The sequence below is a fragment of the Lepus europaeus genome, chromosome 12 (genome assembly GCF_033115175.1).
Source record: "Lepus europaeus isolate LE1 chromosome 12, mLepTim1.pri, whole genome shotgun sequence".
Classification (NCBI taxonomy): Eukaryota; Metazoa; Chordata; class Mammalia; order Lagomorpha; family Leporidae; genus Lepus; species Lepus europaeus.
In genome coordinates, this window is record NC_084838.1 from 9450766 (window position 1) to 9469545 (window position 18780).

Below are 18780 nucleotides of genomic sequence, written 5' to 3' on the forward strand. Positions count from 1 at the left end.
GGAGACCAGGCTTCTGGCTTCATCTTGGACCAGCCCTGGCCATTAATGGCCATGGACTTTCTGAGATCACTTATTTTCTGTAAAATCCTGTGGTTGCAAAGCAGTTTTCCGTATTGGGGGTGGGCATTTGGGGGAGGGTCCTGATCGCCTTCTGAGCTTCTTAACATTTAATTGGGTCCATTTCAGTATGAAATTCTAACTTTGTTGTTGCTGCTGCTGCTTTACTTCATTTTATATAAGATTCTTGTTTTTAGCTGTCTAGCACATACTGAGGGGAAGCTCAGAAATGTGACCTCTAGATTGGGATTGTTCCTGTAAAATTCAGCAATAGAATTTTTTGTTAAAGATTTACTTATTTACTTGAAAGTCAGAGTTACACAGAGAAGGAGAGGTGGGGGGGGGGGGTGGCGTCTTCCATTCACTGGTTCACTCCCCAGATGGCCACAATGGCTGGAGCTGTGCCAGTCCAAAGCCAGGAGCCAGGAGCTTCTTCCAGGTCTCCCACTCGGGTGCAGGGGCCCAAGGACTTGGGCCATCTTCTACTGCTTTCCCAGGCCATAGCAGAGAGCTGGATTGGAAGTGGAGCAGCCAGGACTCGAACCGGCACCCTTATGGGATTGCCAGCACTGCAGGTGGCAGTTTTACCCACTATGCCACAGCGCTGGGCCCTCAGCAATAGAATTTTTGATGGAAAAATTTTCAATCTGGCAAGAGAATTTTTTTTCTCTATCTTGAGCCACAGAGCAGTCTAGCATATGTGATCTAGACCTAAACTATTGGAATTTTAGGGTTATTTTAATAGTTTTGGAATTTTCTAAACCATATTCTACCAAATGAGATATTAATGAGGTGCTCTGTGAAATGCGAGTCAATAATTATACACAAATCTCCCACACAGAGCTGTGGTCTCAGCCCTGGCAGCACCTTCAGTCATCTGGGAAGTTTTTTTTTTTTTTTTTTAAATTGATTTGAGAGAGTGCTCCCATCTGCTGTCTCCAAAAATGCCCACAGGAAAGCCTGAACTAGAACTGAATCCAAGAACCCAACCATGGTAGCCATCACCACTGCCTCGCAGGGTCTGCATTGGCAGAAGCTGGAGTCAAGAATTGAGAACTGAGGGTGGGCCCGCCAGCATGGAGACAGGTGTCTTAGCTCTTGGGCTAAATGCGCACCCTTGGGAAACTTACCAATGTCCGTGTTTGCGTTGCACATACAGAGATTCGGATTTAATTGTATGGGGTGGAACCTGAGTGTCACTTACGTGGCAGTGCTCCCCAGGTGGCTGTCAGGGTGAAGATGTTTACAGAGTGTATTAGCCCACTAACTGCTGTGAAGTCTTTAATAAACGACACCTGTCAAACTCTTGTAACCCTGAATTTATCAAATTCCTCATAACTTCCTCGTGACTCCTCTCCTTTCCCCCCCGGTGCTTTTATTAACCTGCTATACTATTCTGAAGAGCAGTGTTTTGTAGAATGCTAGTTAAAGATTCGGCCAAACCAAAAACAAAACAGGGTATGTTCTCATGCTGTTGAGGCTACCTCTCGGTTTCAGGCTCCTCATCTATAAAGTGGGGAGTGGGGTAGATAGATATCACACAGAAAAACTGGGAGAGTTAGATGAGATAAAACATGCATTTACCTGGCACAGGGTGAGTACTCTATGGATAGTGGGATGGTTAGGAATTGGCACCATTACTAGACTCTCCAAGGCACCAAAATGGGTCAGACTATCAGGATGTTAGCCGTCCCCGCTGGGCCTGTGGACCCCTGGTGCTTCCCTCACCCTAATCACTGAGAGAGGTGAGATCCTGCCTCCCCCAGCCCAGGGAGAGGCGGGCTTCCCCTTCTGCTAGTGGGCACTGCTAACTCTCCTCTCCCACCTTGTTCCCAGGAAAGATGGTGAATGTACCCCTGGAGCAGCTGCCCCTCCTCTTTAAGGTGCTGCTGCACTCCTGCAAGACGAGTGTGGGCCAGGAGTGACCTGTTCCCAGTGCCCTGCTCAGGCCACGCCGGCGCACTGGCTGGGCAGGGGAGGCTCCAGAAGGAAGAGCCAGAGACCAAGACGAGGCTGTGGTGCAGCGTTTGCGGTTGCCTCCGCAGCCAGAAGAGTGTTTGTGTGTCTGTCTTAACCTCATTTTTCTATATATTTATTTCACGACAGAGTTGAATGTATGGCCTTCAACATGATGCACACGCTCCTGTGCGAGTGCAGCAGATGCACCTGCTTGCAGCTGGCAGACTGTGAAGATGTGTGATGTTTCCGTGTTGTCACTGTTTAGAGAGAGCTCTTTTGTGTTCGAGGGAGAGGGTGGCATGGGGCTGAGATGACTATCTCCACAACGTTGACAAAGACAACTACCTCAGTGGGAAAGTGGGGGGTGTGACCATCCCTCCCTTTCCCGCACTTTCTCAGCAGACTCGTGCATTTGTCTGTCAGAGAGCACACTGCCTTTTTCTAGCCACAGAATTGCCAGGTAAAGAACCTCACCAGAAAGGGGCACAGTGTTAGGAAGCGCACTGAGCAGCGCGGGTGAGATGCTGGAAACGGCAGGCGAGGGCTGAGCCAGCTCTTTGCTTCGGGAGGCATGAAAGTAAAGAGTAGGGCCCAGCTGGCCAGATCTCAGCAGATCCCCCCTGCCCTGCGAGTGCTACGGGGAGAGGGGCTTCTGCTCTCACACCTTGCTGCCCCTCGCCACCGGCACCACCCTGTCAGGTCTGCCCCCGCGTTTTCATCCTGGCACAGTCCTAGCAGTCAGTCAGTCCGCTCCCGTGGGACGCACAGCTACCTTGTCTCCTTCCCTGGATCTGCTGAGACCTAACTTCCTCGGACGCCTTCCTTCTCCCTTACAAACTTGACTTTTGTCGGTCCATCGAAAAACTGAGAAAAATGCTGTGTTCTGGATCCTAGTACCCTCTATTGATTTATTCTCCTTTAACTGGTTTTCTTCAAAGGGTAGTGGGGCAAAGGTCAGACTGCTAAGAGAATAAACACTCCTTTCCCCCTACTCCGCATCCCACCCTCAGGACCAGTTAGTAGAAAGGACCAGTTAGCCTCTGCTGGCCAGAATTTTGCCTCTGCATTCTAGTCAGTTTTTCCTAATCTCTCCAAAATGAGACCGGGTTTCCTCAGGGCCCCAGAGGTGACAGCCCAAGGCCCAGAGTGGCCCAGCTGCCCCTTAGAGAGGCCTGGAGGGCTGGAGCTGAAAGTAGGTGGAAGGGAGGGGAGCTTTAAACTACCTCATGTCCTAAAGGGCCTGCTGCCGCCTCTGCAGAGATGGCATGGACCTGCTGCTTCTACTACCTGCCCCACCTTGCCCTGGGAAGTGTTCCTGGCCAGGGCCACGCTAGATCAGTCGTGGAACTCTTTCAGATGCTTTTTCCTTCTCTGCCTTAATATAGCAATTGCTGTCGCCTACACCCAGGTGTCGCCCACAGCCAGCGTGGCAGACAGACCACTTAGCTGGGGCCATCCCTTGGTGTGCTTGAGGGGCCCACAGCACCTTTCCTGCCTATTTAGTCAAAGGCTGTTTGCTCTCTCCCCAACTCAGCCTATAAAACCTGCCCAGGGGGCTGCTACACCTATACTGTGTACCCATTGAGTAGTCCCTGTCTGATTGTAAGTTGTTTCCAGTGAAATGTTACGGGTACCAGCAGAGTAATGATTTTTGTTCTTTGATGGACCTGAAACTCAGAGCATTACTCCTCAATGCCATTTTTGCAACTGCTCTGAGAAAGAAAGAAAAAAAGAAAAAAAAAAGAGAGAGAGAGAGAGAGAGACATGTTTCTCAGGAAAAGCTCCAGCTAGCATGTTTTTCACATGTCAATGGGAAGATTGTGTGTGTGTGTGGGTGTGTGTGTGTGTCTAAGTTCACAATATTTTTCTTGTTTCTCTGAATCTCTTATTTAACCAACTAGATCCCATTCTTTGGCTCCAGGTCAGATTCTGAGCTGCCTACCTCAAGACAGGGGAAGAGACACATAGCAGAGACCCCTCTCCAGGCAGCTGCTATGTACAGCCTCTTTCTGTGCTTAAGGCTCCATCTGTCAAATTATTATTTTTGAAATTGCTTTTCAAATCAAGCATTTTACCCGTTGTGTTGGGTGTCAAAGGAAATTGCTCTCTGATGAGGCAAGAACATGTCTCTCCAATAATGTAGTATTAAACCAAGCAAGTTGTTAATTTGTGAAGTGGGGGAAAGGTTCTGCAAGTTGCCATTGTACAGATCCATTTTTACAAATGTTTGCAGCAGATTCCACAGAACAAAGAGCCCATTCACTACCGGGAGCCCTACAGAATCTCTGAGCCAAGTGGCTGTGTGTTCCAAGCCAGAGCCTGACCTGTGGACCGCCTTTAATGTCTTCTGCACCTAGTCCTTTTATGACATGGGCTTTTTTTAAACAGGGTAAAGTGAATGTGTTGCATTGCAAACTCAGGTATTATGAGGAGAAGGTAGGAGTGTAGCTAGCAGCGTGGAGACATTAGGTCAGCCACTAGATGTATTTGTGAATTTGGTTTGAAGGACACAGAGAAAGGTTGGAGAGGGAGGTTTGGTATGTTTGTTTTTTGCCTTTCTTCCCATGATGTTTGGTTAACAGGTAGCCTTTTTGCTAGTGGAAGAAGAAAAAGTTGTGTGTATTGTCTCTGGATTCCTTTCTCTCTGTCCTCTATCCCCAGCCACCATAAGCACTCACTCTGAGTGAGAGTTTTTCCACCATAAAAATAGGACCCTGAAAGCTGTGGGGAAGGAGAATCCCACCTCCTTGCACTGCACTGAGATGTGTAAGCTTTCCCTCCTTTTCCCCTTTGAACATTTTCTTGAGACCTAAGACCAAAGTTTGGAATCGGAGAATATCATCTGTAATTCATGCTTTCCAGCTCCCTTTAGACTAATTCTAGAGTCCTTGGCAAGGTTTGGTGGTCTTGCCCCTTATTCTGGAGAAATTCCCCAGGCCCTGTCTCAAAGCACTCTGCCTGGCCCAGAGGGCACCCAGCTGCCATGCCCAAACCACAGGTGAGGTGGGCAAGGCTTTGGGGATAGAAGGAAGCAGACAGGAACCTCCGTATCCTGTTCCTTAGAGCCAGGCAGGGATAGAGGAAACCTGGGGGCCTCCGTGGCATCACTGAAGTCACCCGCTGCATACCAACTTGCCTCCCACCTGTCACCCGTTCTCCAGGGAGGCACCTGCCGTGTCACCTTCACCATGGTGAAGATCCTTAAAACCTAGACCTCTCTGGGCCAGCTCTGCCCATTCTACCTTTGTTTACTTGTTCCTGATAGCCTGGAGAGGGGGACTGATGGAGATGGACAGTTCCAGTGTGGGCAACATCTAAGCCATGTCCAGAGTTGGCCCAAATAAGGGGACCGTGACCTCCTAGTAGGGCAGGAGGCTAAGCAGCTGTTCCAGGTCTTTAGCTCCACACACCTAGTCTGTGACTCTTTTTTAAATTTTTGCAGTTGTTTTAAGAGATCCAATCTTGCAGATCAGTCCTTTTATTAAACTTTGAATTTTCCTCTGATTTTTTAAAAGTAAAAAAAAAGAAAAAAAAAAAACACAAAAACTTAAAAAAAAAAAAAAGCCACTACTGTTAATTCCCTCCTTTGCCCTGTGAGTCCCCCGCCCCCCTCTGCCTTTGCCATCAATCGTCCTTCTCTTTGCTCTGCTTGAAGCCTCTCTGTCCAATGTCTGTGAAGCGATGTTTTATCAGTGTCTCAGGATGAGAAGCGGCAATCATTCCGCCAGGTGCTGGAAACTGGTTAGCCTCGAGACAGGCGTTTCTAGGGCCACAGCTCAGGGATGTGTATTTAATTACAGGGTCCCCAGAAGCCCCTCTTGGCTGCCACAGCAACGTCCTCTTCTCTGGACTTGGGAGCCAGACCTGGACTGCTCCTCAGAGGCAGGAGCCCCCAGAGAGCCTGCTGAGTCTGGGAGCAAGCTGGACTTCCCCTGTGGCCAGATCTAGGCTACTTTGAAACTTGAACCTGTGGCTGTCCTGTGACATGAGCCACAGTGGCCCTTCCTCTGCCAGCTCATAAGGAGCATGGTGTTTCCGTGCAGCCCAGGCCCTGTCTGGCCTCCCTCTTCTGGGCCTGCAGCCCCTAAATGGGCCACAGCCCGCTCAGGAATCCACAGCTTGGCTCGAAGGGGAGCTGTAAGGCCAGTGCCTGCTCCAAGCCCAAGAAAAAAGCTGTGATTCTGGTGAAGGCTAGTCTTCCAAATCCTGGAGCCAGTCCTGCCAGCCACGGGACTGTCTCCCCTTTGGTGACCGTTGTTTTCTTCTTCTGCATTGTCTTATGATAGGTGATAATGTTGTTGACTCAAATTTCCATGGAAAAACAAACAAACAAAAAAAACTACCTCTTGAGTGACATCCTGGTCGATTCCTCCCTGAGGAATCCTGTGGGAAAAGAGAGAATATTGTAGCTCCTGCTCTGTTTACATGTTTCTGTTGGGAAAGAAGCCCCGCCTGCCCTGGGATGCTGGTGTTTTTGTCTGTGTTGCCATCCCGGGCCCATGATAGGGGCTTGTGGCTGCGTTGTAATGTCTGGGCTGTGTCGGGGGAGGCCTTCCCACCTGCCCGGCCAAGAAACAGCCACTCACTTGGAAGGGCCTCCGTCCCCTTCCTATGCTCCGAGGCATGGAGAGCACCACCTCCCACAAGCCCACCTTGTAGGGGCACTGGTGGCACAGATAACATGAGCCTACCCTTGGACTACATATTCCAGGCCCGCCTCTGCCCACAGTCTTGTGTAGGAATCCAGTAAATGGGATGTCTCTGAGCCCTTGTCCCCGTGGGGCCGGCCAAGGGCTGCCTGCCAGCCTGGCTCCATCAGTCCTGCTTGGTCAAGTGTTAGTTGGCAGGCCACCCAGGCCCTCTGCTACCTCCCACCCTTGCCAGTGGGCAGGGGCTGGGCCCTGTTCTGTGAATTGACTACCTGTGGAAATGTGACCAATTAGTGTGAAATGCATGTTTAGCAAGTGTTAGGTACTGTATTTGAACCAATAAATGTGAATCCTTCTGCACATGGCATCTGTGTGTGAAGCTTGTGTGGGCTTCTGGGAAGGGACGAAGGGATGGGGTGGGGGTGGTTCTGGGGCTGGGGAGCTGGCGCGTGAGTTCAGCCCCGCTCATGTCTGAGATCATCCCAGCTCTATAGCTGAGGTCTGGCAGAGGGCGGTCTCAGCACCAACTGAGCACCTGCTGCCTGTGCCCAGCACTGTGCCAGGACTTCCCATAAACCTAGAGCTCCTGAGCGGACAGGAGTCTTGCCTCAGTTTTCTGTGTGAAGGCTCTCAGGTTGGCAAAGAGGAAGGGGCTCGCCCCAGGCCCCCTAGGCCAAAAGTGGCCCGCAGAGGAGCTGAGTCCAGTGGGGAGACACAGACTCTTGTCCTTAGTGGGGTGAGGTGGTAGTGGGGGATCCGTGTGGGGCAGTTTAGTCCTGGAGGGGGGTGTGTGTTCTGTTCAGGATCGCTGGGAAGGGCTTCGCAGATGAGTGTTGTTGAAGGTAGCCCTGGAAGAAAGCCACCAGGCCACGAGGAGAAGCTGGACCAGGGAGAAGGATCAACAACGCGTTCAAAGGCCCAGCTGTGAATCGGAAGATAAGCAGTGCTTGCATACAACCAGGGGCTGCCCTGGCCGGAGTGTGGGAGGGTGGCAGGGATTGGCAAGCGTTGAGACTGGAGAAGCAGTTGGGATCTTTGAAGTTCACCTCCAGGAGTCTGCAGAGGGAAAGCCATTTGCCCAGTTTCAGGAAAGACAGCTGCGGCTCCATGACAGACAGCAGGCCGCCAGCTGGGGCCTGAGCTGCCCAGCGTGCCCTGTGGCCGAGCCCGTTAATACCCGCCTTTCCAGAAGATACGTGAGGCCTACCAGTGGCTTTTCTAGGTCTGAGCAAACAGGCTTCGCGAGGTCGGGGGGCGCAGCCCAAGTCCCGCAGGAAGTGTCAGTGAGAACTTGAACCCATATCTGCCCACTCCAAAGCCCAAGCGTCCTGTGATCCTGCTCGGAGGATCAGAAGTGGCAGAGTGGGTTGAAGGTTGTGTGAAGACAGATGGGAAGATAAAGGCTGAGGAGAGTCTGATCAAAGTCTATTAAATTCTCTTGTGTGAAACGGGGGAAGCCCAGCTGCCTTCCTATACCTCAGCCTCCAGCACGAGGGGCCGGAGAGCCCTTGAGACTTGAAAGAGATGGTTTTAGAACAAAGGGAAATGCTGCAGAAGGAATTAATAGACCGTCTTCCCTGCCCCGCAAGTGGGAAGAGATACGCAGAGGTACAAGCACAGAGGAGGGTCACATTGGCTGACCGCCCAGGGAGGGCAGGCGTGGTTGGTGCTTCACTCGCCTTGTCTCGTGTAATCCTCCTAACAGCCTTGCAAGCTTCCAGCCTCAGAAGCAAATCGAGGCTTGAGGAAGTTAAGCCATTTGCTAAGAGGACACACGGGCAAGGGGCAGAACTGACGTTTCCGTCCACGTCTATCTGATACCAAGGTTACAACAAGTTTCCTCCCTGCTCAGCCGTAGCAACTCGATAGTGCTGAATATGAATGTCAGCGTTTGTTACAAAGCTCAGTAATGGCCTTTGGTTGAACCTTTTGCTATTTAAAAAAAAAAAAAAAAAGAAATAAAAAATTTAAAAGCCTTTCATTAGGGATCGACACTCTGGCATAGTGGGTAAAGCCACCGCCTTCAGTGCCAGAATCCCATATGGGCACCGGTTCGAGTCCCAGCTGCTCCACTTCCATCTAGCTCCCTGCAGATGCACCTGAGAAAGCAGCGGAAGATGGCCCACAAGTCCTTGGTCCCCTGCCACCCACATGGGAGACTGGGAAGAAGCTCTGGCTGTTGCAGCCATTTGCGGAGTGAACCAGCGAATGGAAGATCTGTCTCTGTCAGCCTCTGCCTCTGTAACTCTGACTTTCAAATAAATAAATAAGATCTTAAAAAGAAGAACAAGAACCTTCATTAAACTAATAAAGGAGTAATCCTGCAAGAGCCGCACGAGCAACCAGATGGAGCTGCAAAGCAGCGCCATCCCAAACACTTGCAGGATGCTCCAATCTGAGTTCTCTGAGCGAGGCAGGGTGGGAAAGGAGTTCTGTTGCCAAAAATTTGGGACATACTGCACTCTGTCTTCTCCCTGATTCCCTTTCATTGGGCTGTTAAAGGCTCTGAGAAATCCCATGGGTGAAACTTAATTTTGTTTAGCCCACATGCTACCAAAAGTGTTTGTGCATTGGACATTTTTTTCATCCTCTTAAAATCCTGTTGGAACAGTCCTCCGTGGAATACAGTTCAGGACACGCCTCCAAATTCGTAAATCGTTACTTAAGTGACACTGAGCCTTTGGCTTCCTAATCTGGAAGTACTGAATAAGAGTTAGCACGTCGAGAACAAAGCGAAGCACTGCTCTAAGCATTCTGTGTGCGTGAGATTACTGATTTCTGGAGCAGCCCCATGAGCTGGATGCTGTAGTGACCCCATTTTACAGATAAGAAAACTGAGGGCCAGCAAGAGTAAATAGTTTGCCTAAGTGGTTACGTAAGTAGTGAGACCTCAGGAATGAATATGAAACATCATTGATTGAGTGCCTGTGATTGGGCAGGCTCTGCACTGCAGACCCTTCTCCTGTGCAGGCCCTCGGGGTAAGGAGGTCATCTCCATGGCACTGAAGGGGCAAGGAGTGCTGGCTGCTCTGGCTTATGGCAGGGTCTGAAACCAGAAGCCCCCAGAAATGATGACAAGGGAGGGGGTTGGGATGAGTTGGGTCTGGCCCTGGGCAGCCTGCGTATGAGACAGCAGGAGCTTCAGTGAGGGGTTCCACCACCCGAGTTCTAACTCCAGCTCTTCCCCTTTGAGTTGTATGTGGCCTTGACCCAGAGAGACACCTCTGGTCCTCACTGTCCGTGTCAGATAAATGGAGAGGATGGCGCCTGTGTCTCCATGCTTAGCTCCAAGTCGGGGCTCAGTGGAGTCCACACACAAAAGGAAAGCACATACCTCGAGCTGCCGCAGCTACCCCTCAACCGCGGGAGCCCGGCAGAGCCAGGAGCCACCTCTCTGGCTTGGCCTGCCCTTGGCCTGGCTGCCCATCTGGGTTTTAGGTGCACAGTGGTAATCAGCCTCTCAGATCCTGTGGCAAAAGTGCCCAACTGCCAGACCCGGGGCTGTGGAGTCCCGTTCCCTTGGCAACGAGTCTCACCATGGAGACCACAGCCCCATCCTTGCCCTCCCTGCAAGCAGCCTCTCCACAAGCCTTCCCTGCTCCACGCCCAGTCCGAGGAGGAGCAGCGGAGGTCCCCAGGGGCACGCTGAAGGAGCGCTTCCTCGGGGTGCGGAGCCGGAGGCACCGCCAGCCAGGGCGGCAGAGGGAGCTCCGGTTTTCCGAGTCCACGATGGGCCCGGCTAGTTTCCGAGGAGTCTGCGGACTGTGGCATTTAGGTTGGAAGCTGGGCGCTCAGCCTATTGGACGATGGTGCCTCCGTTTCAACCTTGTAAGACCCTGAGCAGAGCCAAGCTAATGCAAACAGAGGCTCGGGAGGCAGCCCGGAACGGACCAGACCAGACCAGCCTTGCAGCTCCAGCGTACTGGAGCGGGGACCTGAGTCCGGGGCTTCTGACCCTGGAGCCTGTATTTTCTCTGCAAGCCCCCACCTCCACTCCTACGGCCGAGATGTGCAGCCCCCAGCCACAGTTGGAAAGGGCTGGAGAGTCGGAGGCCCCCTCCACCCTGGGGCCAGCAGCCGGTTTGAGGGGCTGGGCAGCAGCAGCGGAGGAACTGCACTATTTTAAGCCAGGGCCAGAGGGCCCCGTGGGCACAGGGAGGGTGGCCTCGGGCCCTGGGCCAGCTTCCCGGAAGTCACGATGGCCTCCCTCTTCTCTTTCTGGGGCAGCCACTTCCCTGCAAACAGGAAGGAGGCCCTTAAGCCAGGAGAGCTCCAGCCCCAGCTTCCGCTCCTGCCCCCCTAGTCTTCTGTGCTTCAGGGGGAGCCCACTAACGCCAGGCCCCGATTCCCAGCAGGTGAGCGGGAGGGGGCCTGGGTTTCCGCCATGTGGGCTGGCTCAGCCGCCCCGGGGTAGGCTGCCACTTTCCCAGACCCCGAGGCCCCTCACCCGCAGCCTCAATTCCCACACCCGAGGTGACTGCAAAAGTTCGTGGAAAATGGCATGCCAGGGGAGGTTTATTTTGGGCACAAGACATTTTCAAAATCCATGCATAGTTGTTTTTTTTTTTTTTTTAATTTTCCATAACACATTTCCATGAACTTTGTGAAGACCCCTGGCCCACGTGCCCGTTGAAGCTGGTCAGCCTGAGCCAGAGAGAAGAGCAGAAAGAAAGAGCCAGACTCAGCCCTGTTCAGGACCCCAGAGAGCCGGCGAGAAGGGGCACAGACACCGGAGAGACTGAGCCCACCTAAGGGAGAGACCGCAGCGCAGTGACAGCGTCCTGGACATGGACACAGAACAGGATGGCTCAGAAAAGCAAAGTGACACCAGCCATGCCTGTACCGACCGGCCCGGGGCCAAGAAAGCAGGGGATGGCGCTCAGGGTTGGGGACTGCCCAGCCCGCCAGCCACGCGAGGCCCACGAGATCAGGTGGTCTGGCCCTGCCACGGCCACCGCGGCAGGGACTGGAAACTCGCTAAATCTCGAGTGGCCCCTGTGTATTTTGTATGGCCCACGGGTGATGTTAGATACATCCAAATGGCCCTGTGGCAGAAAAAAGGCTCCTGCCCACCCCCAACTACCGGCCCTGTGTCAGGGCTGCGGGGGGCCCGGCGGCTGTGTGGCTGAGCAGGAATGTGGGGAACAAGGCTGGGTCACCCCTGAGGGCCAAGCGCGTGCCCCGGCCGATAAGCTGCCCCGGGAAGGGGGCCCCAGCTGCACAGCCTGCTCCAGAAGCAAGGTGCAGAGGCCCAAGGCTGGAGCCCCAGCTCCCACCCCCGGCCCGAGGAGCTCCACTGGGCCGCAGAGGCTCACGGTCAGGGCCTGGGCCCCGCCACAGACAGGCTGTCACCCTGTGTCTCCAGCTCTGACCCAGGTGAGGGGGCTGGGGGCAGGGCACCAGCAGGGCAGGACAGCTCTGCACCCAACTGTGCCTGTCCCCTGAGTGGCACTGGGCACTCTGTGTGTGTGTGCACCCGTGCGCACACGTGTGCATGTGTCCACATGCCTCCTCAGGCATGGGGCTGCACACAGATGCACGTGGCCACGTGCCGCCAGGAGCCCCTCTTGGCTGTCGCAGGTCCCTACTCTCAGTCCAGGGGCCCCCCAGAGGCACCCGGCCTCCCCAACTCCCACCAGATGGGCCTGGAGCATGGAGAGCGGCGAGGCAGAGAGGGGGAGAAGGCGCAGGTCTGCGCTGGCCCCCAGCCCCCCTCCCCACGCTGCAGCTGAGGCTCCCGCCGGCCACGGCCTTGACCCAGCACTACGGACTTCTCTGACATTGGCATCGGATCTGAACATCTGGCAGCAGGCTGATAAGGGGCGCAGCGGAAACAGCCTCCAGCGCTGCCAGCGGCCCGCCCCCTCCACTGCCCTCCATGGGGTCTCCCTTTGCCGCCCGTGCCGCAGGCCCCTGCCCCTCTCCTCACCTCCTCTGCTTCAGTCCCTCTCTCTCTCTCTGCCTTCCCCACATCTCTGAAGTCCATCCCCCATCTGCAGGTCTGCTTGGCTCTCCAGCGGGCTCTCCCTTCTCACTCCTCCTCCTCGGCCTCAGACTCCCCTGCAGCGTCTCTCCTTCTTTCCCCCCTGGACCCTGACGGCAGCCCAGTGGTCCTGGCCTCCCCTGCGCGCCTCAGTTTCTGGGTCTCAGCCTTGCTGGTTCCCACTCCGCCGCCTGGAAATGGGCCCGGCACTTGGGCCAGCCTCCTTCCCCTCCCGCGGGTCACACGGCCTGGAACCACCTGGGCTGGAGGACACACAGCCCCCCCCCCCCCCAGGGCTGTGACAGAGTGGGCCTCCAGACTCTGCCAGGATTTGAACTCTGCGCCAGCCTGGCACCCTCCCTTTGTGACTTCTTCACTTCTCAAGTGCTGGCCCTGGGGCTGAGGCAAACACCACCTCCTTCCCCAGGACAGGTACCAGCAGGAGGGCTCGTAGGGGGTCCAGCAGGTGGGCGGCGCTAGGGCCACGCTAGGGCCTTGCCATTCCCATCACGGGGGCCACCCCTGGGAGCACCGAGGGGGTCCGACGGGCAGCACAGAGGAAGGGCATCCCCACGGATCCGGGGCTGGGCAGGACGTGGGGTGGCAGACGGTAGAGTCGCACCCCGCCAGGCACAGGCCAGCGGGCCCTCGACACACACAGCACACACGCGGCAGGGCTCGCTCTGCGCCAGCCGCTGCGGGCTGGGCTGAGTCACCCTATCAGAGAGGCAGGCACGGCTCCTGAGGACGTGGCACTCTCTGGCTGCACCCAGCCAGGTCCCCTGAGGACAGATGCGTCAGCCTTCAGCTTGTTTTTGTTTGTGTTTTGATAACATTTATTGAGCGCACACAACATACCAGGACGCTACACGTGTCATCTCCTTTCATCCCCACTTGACAGAGAAGACACGAGGCCCAGAGATAGAAAGGGAGCCGCCTGGACTCACACAGCCGCACGGGGGCCAGAGTCTGCCCAGGATTCTCCGGCGCTCACCAGGGGCGGTGGCAGAGCCGGGCTGGGGCTCTCCGTGAGTGTGGTCATGGTGTTGTTTAGAAGGCAGTAGGTTAGGCCACCGCCTGCAGCGCCAGCATGCCTGTTGAACACCCGGCTGCTCCGCTTCCAATCCAGCTCCCTGCAAATGCGCCTGGGAAAGCAGCGGAAGATGGTGCAAGTGCTTGGGCCCCTGCACCCATGGGGAGACCCGATGGAGTTCCAGGCTCCTGGCTTCAGCCTGGCCCAGCCCCCGTTGTTGCGGCCATTTGGGGAGTGAACCAGCGGGTGGAAGATTCTCTCTCTTTCTCTCTCAAGTCTTCCTTTCAAATAAATAAATCTTAAAACAAAACAAAACAAAAAACACAAAAAAAAACAAGCAGGAAAAGCAGGCTGTGCCTTTACAGAGCCTCCCACCTAAAGAGGCCCCAGATGCTAGGACTATGGTGTTAGCCCATGAATGTGGCCCACTGGGGAGGTCGGGTATCTGCTGGGTTATCTCTTTAATAAATTCAGACGGTGGATGCCATTTATCCAGAAACAAACCCGCTGCATTAAAATGGTGAAACCAGGAGAGAGAATAATGAAACAAGACGGGGAGACGGGCGGGGGCAGCCACACGCAGACAGGTGCAACTGGAAGGAAGTTCCGTAGGGGAGAAGCCCTCGGGCCTGCGCAGTGGGTGCGAGCAGGCAGCAGACGCCGGCCGGCAGAATGATTCCGTAGGCTCCCAAGCTCTTAAAAGAGTGCTGGCCGAGGCCAAGACACAGCCGGCTCCAGGGGCCCGCAGCAACACCACTCGCCCCAAGCCGGTTTCCCTCTCTCCTCAGGTGAGGGGTGGTCCCGACCCCACGCCCTTCCTCAGCCTCCAGGGGGCGGGGGGAGTTCTCCCAGGTGGAAACTGCTTACCTTTGCTTCACTCCGGGGTCCCCAGCGCCTGGAACAGTGCCTGGGCGCCAAGGTGCACTCTGCACACCAAGTGAAGGCAGCGCAGGCCTGCGCAGAGCAGTGCACAACACACACCACGGTTCCCACAGGGCCTGGGGATTGCAGCGGGGTGGCCTGGACTTCTGGGTAAAAGCCCCCTCCTTCTGCCCGGCCCCCTGCCGGCCTGGCTGCCCACCGAGGCCGGGCCCCGAGTGTTCCAGGTGTGGGCTGTGCAGGGCACCTCGAGAGAAGCCGCCGCCCGGAGCCCGGCAGGCTCACCTGCTTCCCTTCCACCCTCTCTGCCTCCCTTTACCTCCTGGAAGAGTAGAAGGTGCAGGCCAAAGCAGCCAGCCGCCTGGTAAAGTGGTCCATGCCCCTGCCTCCGCTCCCACGTCTGGGCCAGGCTGGACCACGCCGGGCCAGGCCCCAGGGAGGTAGCCGTGCACGGGGAGAGAGGCCCGGCTCCAGGCAGCCCATAAATCAGGTCCCACTCCCACCGGTCGCTAACAAGCGGGGCTGCCTACCCGCCTCCGTGGGGTCCCTGCCTCCGGACTCCCGCGGCGGCCTGGAACAGCCGGCTGCCCAAGGCCTCCCTGGTGCCTTGGCCTCCGCCCCCACCGCGGCCCCCAGATAGATAGGGGTGGTGGGGATTTTTTCTTTTTTTTTTTTTTTCTTTTAGAAGAAGAGAAAAAAATAGACCTAAATGAAGAGAAACACCAACAAAGGAGCGAGGCCTGCGAGTCACGTGGGGGCAGAGACCAATTGGGCCTCCGGTGGCCCCCCCACCCCGAGCGGGGAGGAGGAGGAGGACGGACGGACAGGGCCAGCCTGCTGTCCGCCAGCCGCCCACTGTGGCGTGAGGGAGTCCCTGCGTGCCCACCACCGCCAGCGCCCCACCTGGGCCGCCCGAGCCGTCCCCCGGAGCGCGGTGCCCACTGTCCACCCTCATCCGGCGGCCGAACGCTCCTTCCGCTCCGTAAGTGAGGGCCTGGGCCCAGGCCTCCCCGCGGCCTGTGCCGGCCACGGTCTGCCCTGCAGGACAGCTGTGCCCGCTGCAAGGGGCAGGCACGGCCTGCGGCTCCCCAGGCCGGCTCTTCTTCCCTGGCCTGCTGACGGGAGGGGCTCGGCCTGCGGCCACGGGGCCTGCGAGGGTCTGTGGGGGCCTGAGGGTCCCGCTGGCTCTGTCTGAGTGGGGTAGCCTGTGTGAGTCGGTGGGCCTCTGGGCCTCTCTTTGGGTGCCCGCCTGCCTGTCATCTCTGTCTGAGCCGGCTTGGGTCTGTGTGTCTGTTTCCAGTGTCTGTCTGTCTATCTTCGGGTTCTGCCGTGGGGCCCGGTCTGCGTTTGCTTCCCTGGGTGGGTGGGTGGGCGGGGTACAACCTGGGGTGGTGGAACCCTGGGGTGAGGCGGCTTGAGACGGAGGGAGGAGGAGAGCTGGCTCAGAACACAGGCCCCGGGCTCGGCACAGGCCTTGCACTGGGGGTCTTCCCCAGCAATGGCCGGGAGACCCCAGGACCTGCACACTGGAGAGGCGGGCCCGGGCCCCCGCCCCTCCCCCTTCCACCCGTGGCCCACTGTCTGGGGGCTTCTCTGATGGGGAGTTGCAGGGAGGCAGGAGAAGCCCCCGCTCCCGCCCCCCAGCCACCACAGATGCCTCCTTCCCCAGGGGCGCGGCGTGGGCGGCCGGGGGCTGCGGCTCTCTCACCTCCTCACCGGGATTCTTCCATGGCCTCTCCTGGAAACCGCTCAGCCGCATCTCGAGGGCCGATCTCTTCCATTTTCTGTGCGGAGAAAACGAGGCTCAGAGACGCGGAGTGCCTTGCTCTAGCTGGCCCAGCAAGCTCGCGGCAGATGGCACTCCCTCCGCGGGGCGAGCGCGATCAGGGACGGTCTGCACGCCGAGCCGGCCCTCGGCTCGCAGGATCCGGGCGCCAGCCCCGCACGGAGCCCCTCGGCGGCTCGCGGCTTTGGGGTGCCGCCGTCCCCGACACCCTCTCCACCCCCAGGGCAGGTCGCGCAGTGAAGCCCTTCCGGTCTCGGTCGCGGCCTCAAGACTGTCTCTGACTCAAGGCGGGAGCGGCGCTGGGGCCGCCCCTGGCCAGGAGCAATTTCTCTGCGCGTCCGGGTCCCCGGGCTCCGGGGCCCCTCTGTCCCCGAGGCTGCTGGGCCTCCCCTTCCCCCACCCCCAGCCCCTGCCAGGAGAACTCGGAGGGGTGCGGGGCGCCTCTGCCCTAGGCGCCGCTCGCCCAACTTTCGCGCCCCGCCTGGCCTCGGGGGCTCCCCAGGCGTCTCCAACTCCGTTCGATTCGTATCCGCAGCAGAGCAAACTACGGTTCATGGAGAAGGGCCCCTTCCGCCATGCCAGGCACGTGCCCGGCGAATGCCATTCCGGTTCCTCTTCACCGGCGCGCTGCAGGAAGCCTGGCCATCATTCCCACTTCACAGATGCCGAAACTGAGGCCAGGCGGTGGGGGAGGTCCGCGGGAGGCCGTTGTGGGGAAAGGGGGCTGGGCCGAGGAGAGAACCTGGTTTCAGGCCTTGAACCCGTGCTTGCCACCACGCCCGCGCTCGCCCTTACCCACTTCCACGCTGCCAAACGAGAGGCGCCCCCAAGTTGGCCCTGGCCACGGCTAAGCCGGGCTTGCAGACAGGCGCGGGTCCTCTCCCACCGCGGGTGCGGGGCTCGAGGCTCCCGGGCGCCAGACACCTGCCCGGATTCCGGGTGCTCCAGCTCCGCCGCTCTCTGGCTGCGGACGGGCTCCGGGGGCCGAGCTGGTGATGGGGGCGCCGAGAGGGCCGGGGTGAAGACACGAGCCAGGCTGGGGGGTGCAGGGCAGGGCGCCGGCCGGGCCCGGAGAGGATGCGGGCCCGGCCCCCGCCCCCGGATACCGCACGCTTCCATATAGAGGGGCCGGCCCCCCCACCCCGGCCCCGCGCAGCGGGTTCGCGCAGCGCGCAGTGGCGGCGGAGGGGCCCGGGTCCCAGGTGCGCCTCGGAGCGGCCCTGGAGCGCGGGGGGCGGGGAGGCGGGGGGGGGGAGTGCCGAGGCCCCGCGCCCCCGCCTCCCCGCCCCCGGCCCGAGCGGCCGTCATCGCGGGCGGGCGGCGCTGTGCCCGGGTGCGGCTCTTCGCCGGCGGCGGCAGCGGCGTGGCCGGGAGGTGCGGGACTCCGTGCGGGCGGGACGCGGGGCGCTGCTCGCAGGAGCGGCCAGGTGGGCGCCGGGCGGACCGCCGCCGCGCCCCATCTCTCGTCCCGGGGCCCCGGCTCTGCGCGTTCCCTCCTTGGGACTTGGACTCTGCGCCCGAGGTCGCTCCGCCGCCTGGGGTGCGGCCTCCCGGAGCGCTCGGGGTCTCTGCCCGCGGTCCCCGCCGCGCCCTCTCCGCCCGACGTCTGGCATCGGCGGCGAGGGCAGCTCCTCCCGTTGCCGTCGCGCCGCGGGCTTTGTCTCCCCGGCCCGGGGCCGGGCGGCTCGGCGCTCTCGGGCTGTCTTGTCCCGGGCGCCGTCGGGCTGCGCGCTTCTCGCCAACGGCCCCTGTGCGGGTCCGGCTCTGCGGGGCCGCGCCTCGGCCCTCGGGCTCCCGCTTCCGCCGTGGTCCGCGCGCCCCCAGGCCCCGACCCTCCTGCCGGGTGCCTCTGTGTCTCCAGGTTTCTCCCAGCGTCTCTGTTCTCTCAGCGTCTCTGTCTGGTGACTGTCGCCGCGTCTCGGACCCTGCGCCTGTCTCTCCAGGTTTTTCCTCTCTGCTCCCTTCTCGCCAGCCCTCCCTTGGTCTTGTGTCTCCATCAGGTCCCGTGCCTCGGCGACCCCGTGTCCCCGTGGTCGCCCCGGGCTGGCTCCGGCACGGCGCGGCTGGGGGGCTCGCTCTGCCAAGCCGGGGCGTCTGCCTCTCTCCCGGCCTCGTCTCTGCCTCCTCGGAACGCTCCGGGGGCCCTGCGCCCCCGCTCCGCCGGGGTTCCTCGGCGTCTCCGCCCGCGCCCGCGCCCGAGCCCTCTCGTTTTCTCAGAATCCGGGTTTTGTTCTCAGACAAACGAATCCGGATCGAAGCACATCGAATCCGAGGGTCCCAGATCGGGCGCGGCGGGGACCGCGCGGGAGGAGTCCCCAGGAGGGGCAGCGACGAGGGCCGAGCGCCGGCCAGGGCCAGCCGGGCACGGGCACGGGGACGCAGCGCCCGCCCCGCTGCAGGCTGCCTGGGGCGCCCCGGGGCAGAGCGCGTCCGA

The 18780-nt window shown here is 58.5% G+C and overlaps 1 protein-coding gene across 1 annotated transcript in view; it reads left to right on the forward strand.

Moving 5' to 3' along the window:
• The window catches only part of NR6A1 (nuclear receptor subfamily 6 group A member 1), a 74097-nt gene extending 67082 nt beyond the window's left edge, over window positions 1-7015 (forward strand). Inside the window, exon 9 of the mRNA XM_062207582.1 lies at window positions 1894-7015. Within this exon, the coding sequence (XP_062063566.1) occupies window positions 1894-1982 (89 nt within the window). The 3' untranslated portion in view covers window positions 1983-7015. The remainder of the gene's footprint in view (window positions 1-1893) is intronic.
• The last annotated feature ends 11765 nt before the right edge of the window (window positions 7016-18780 follow it).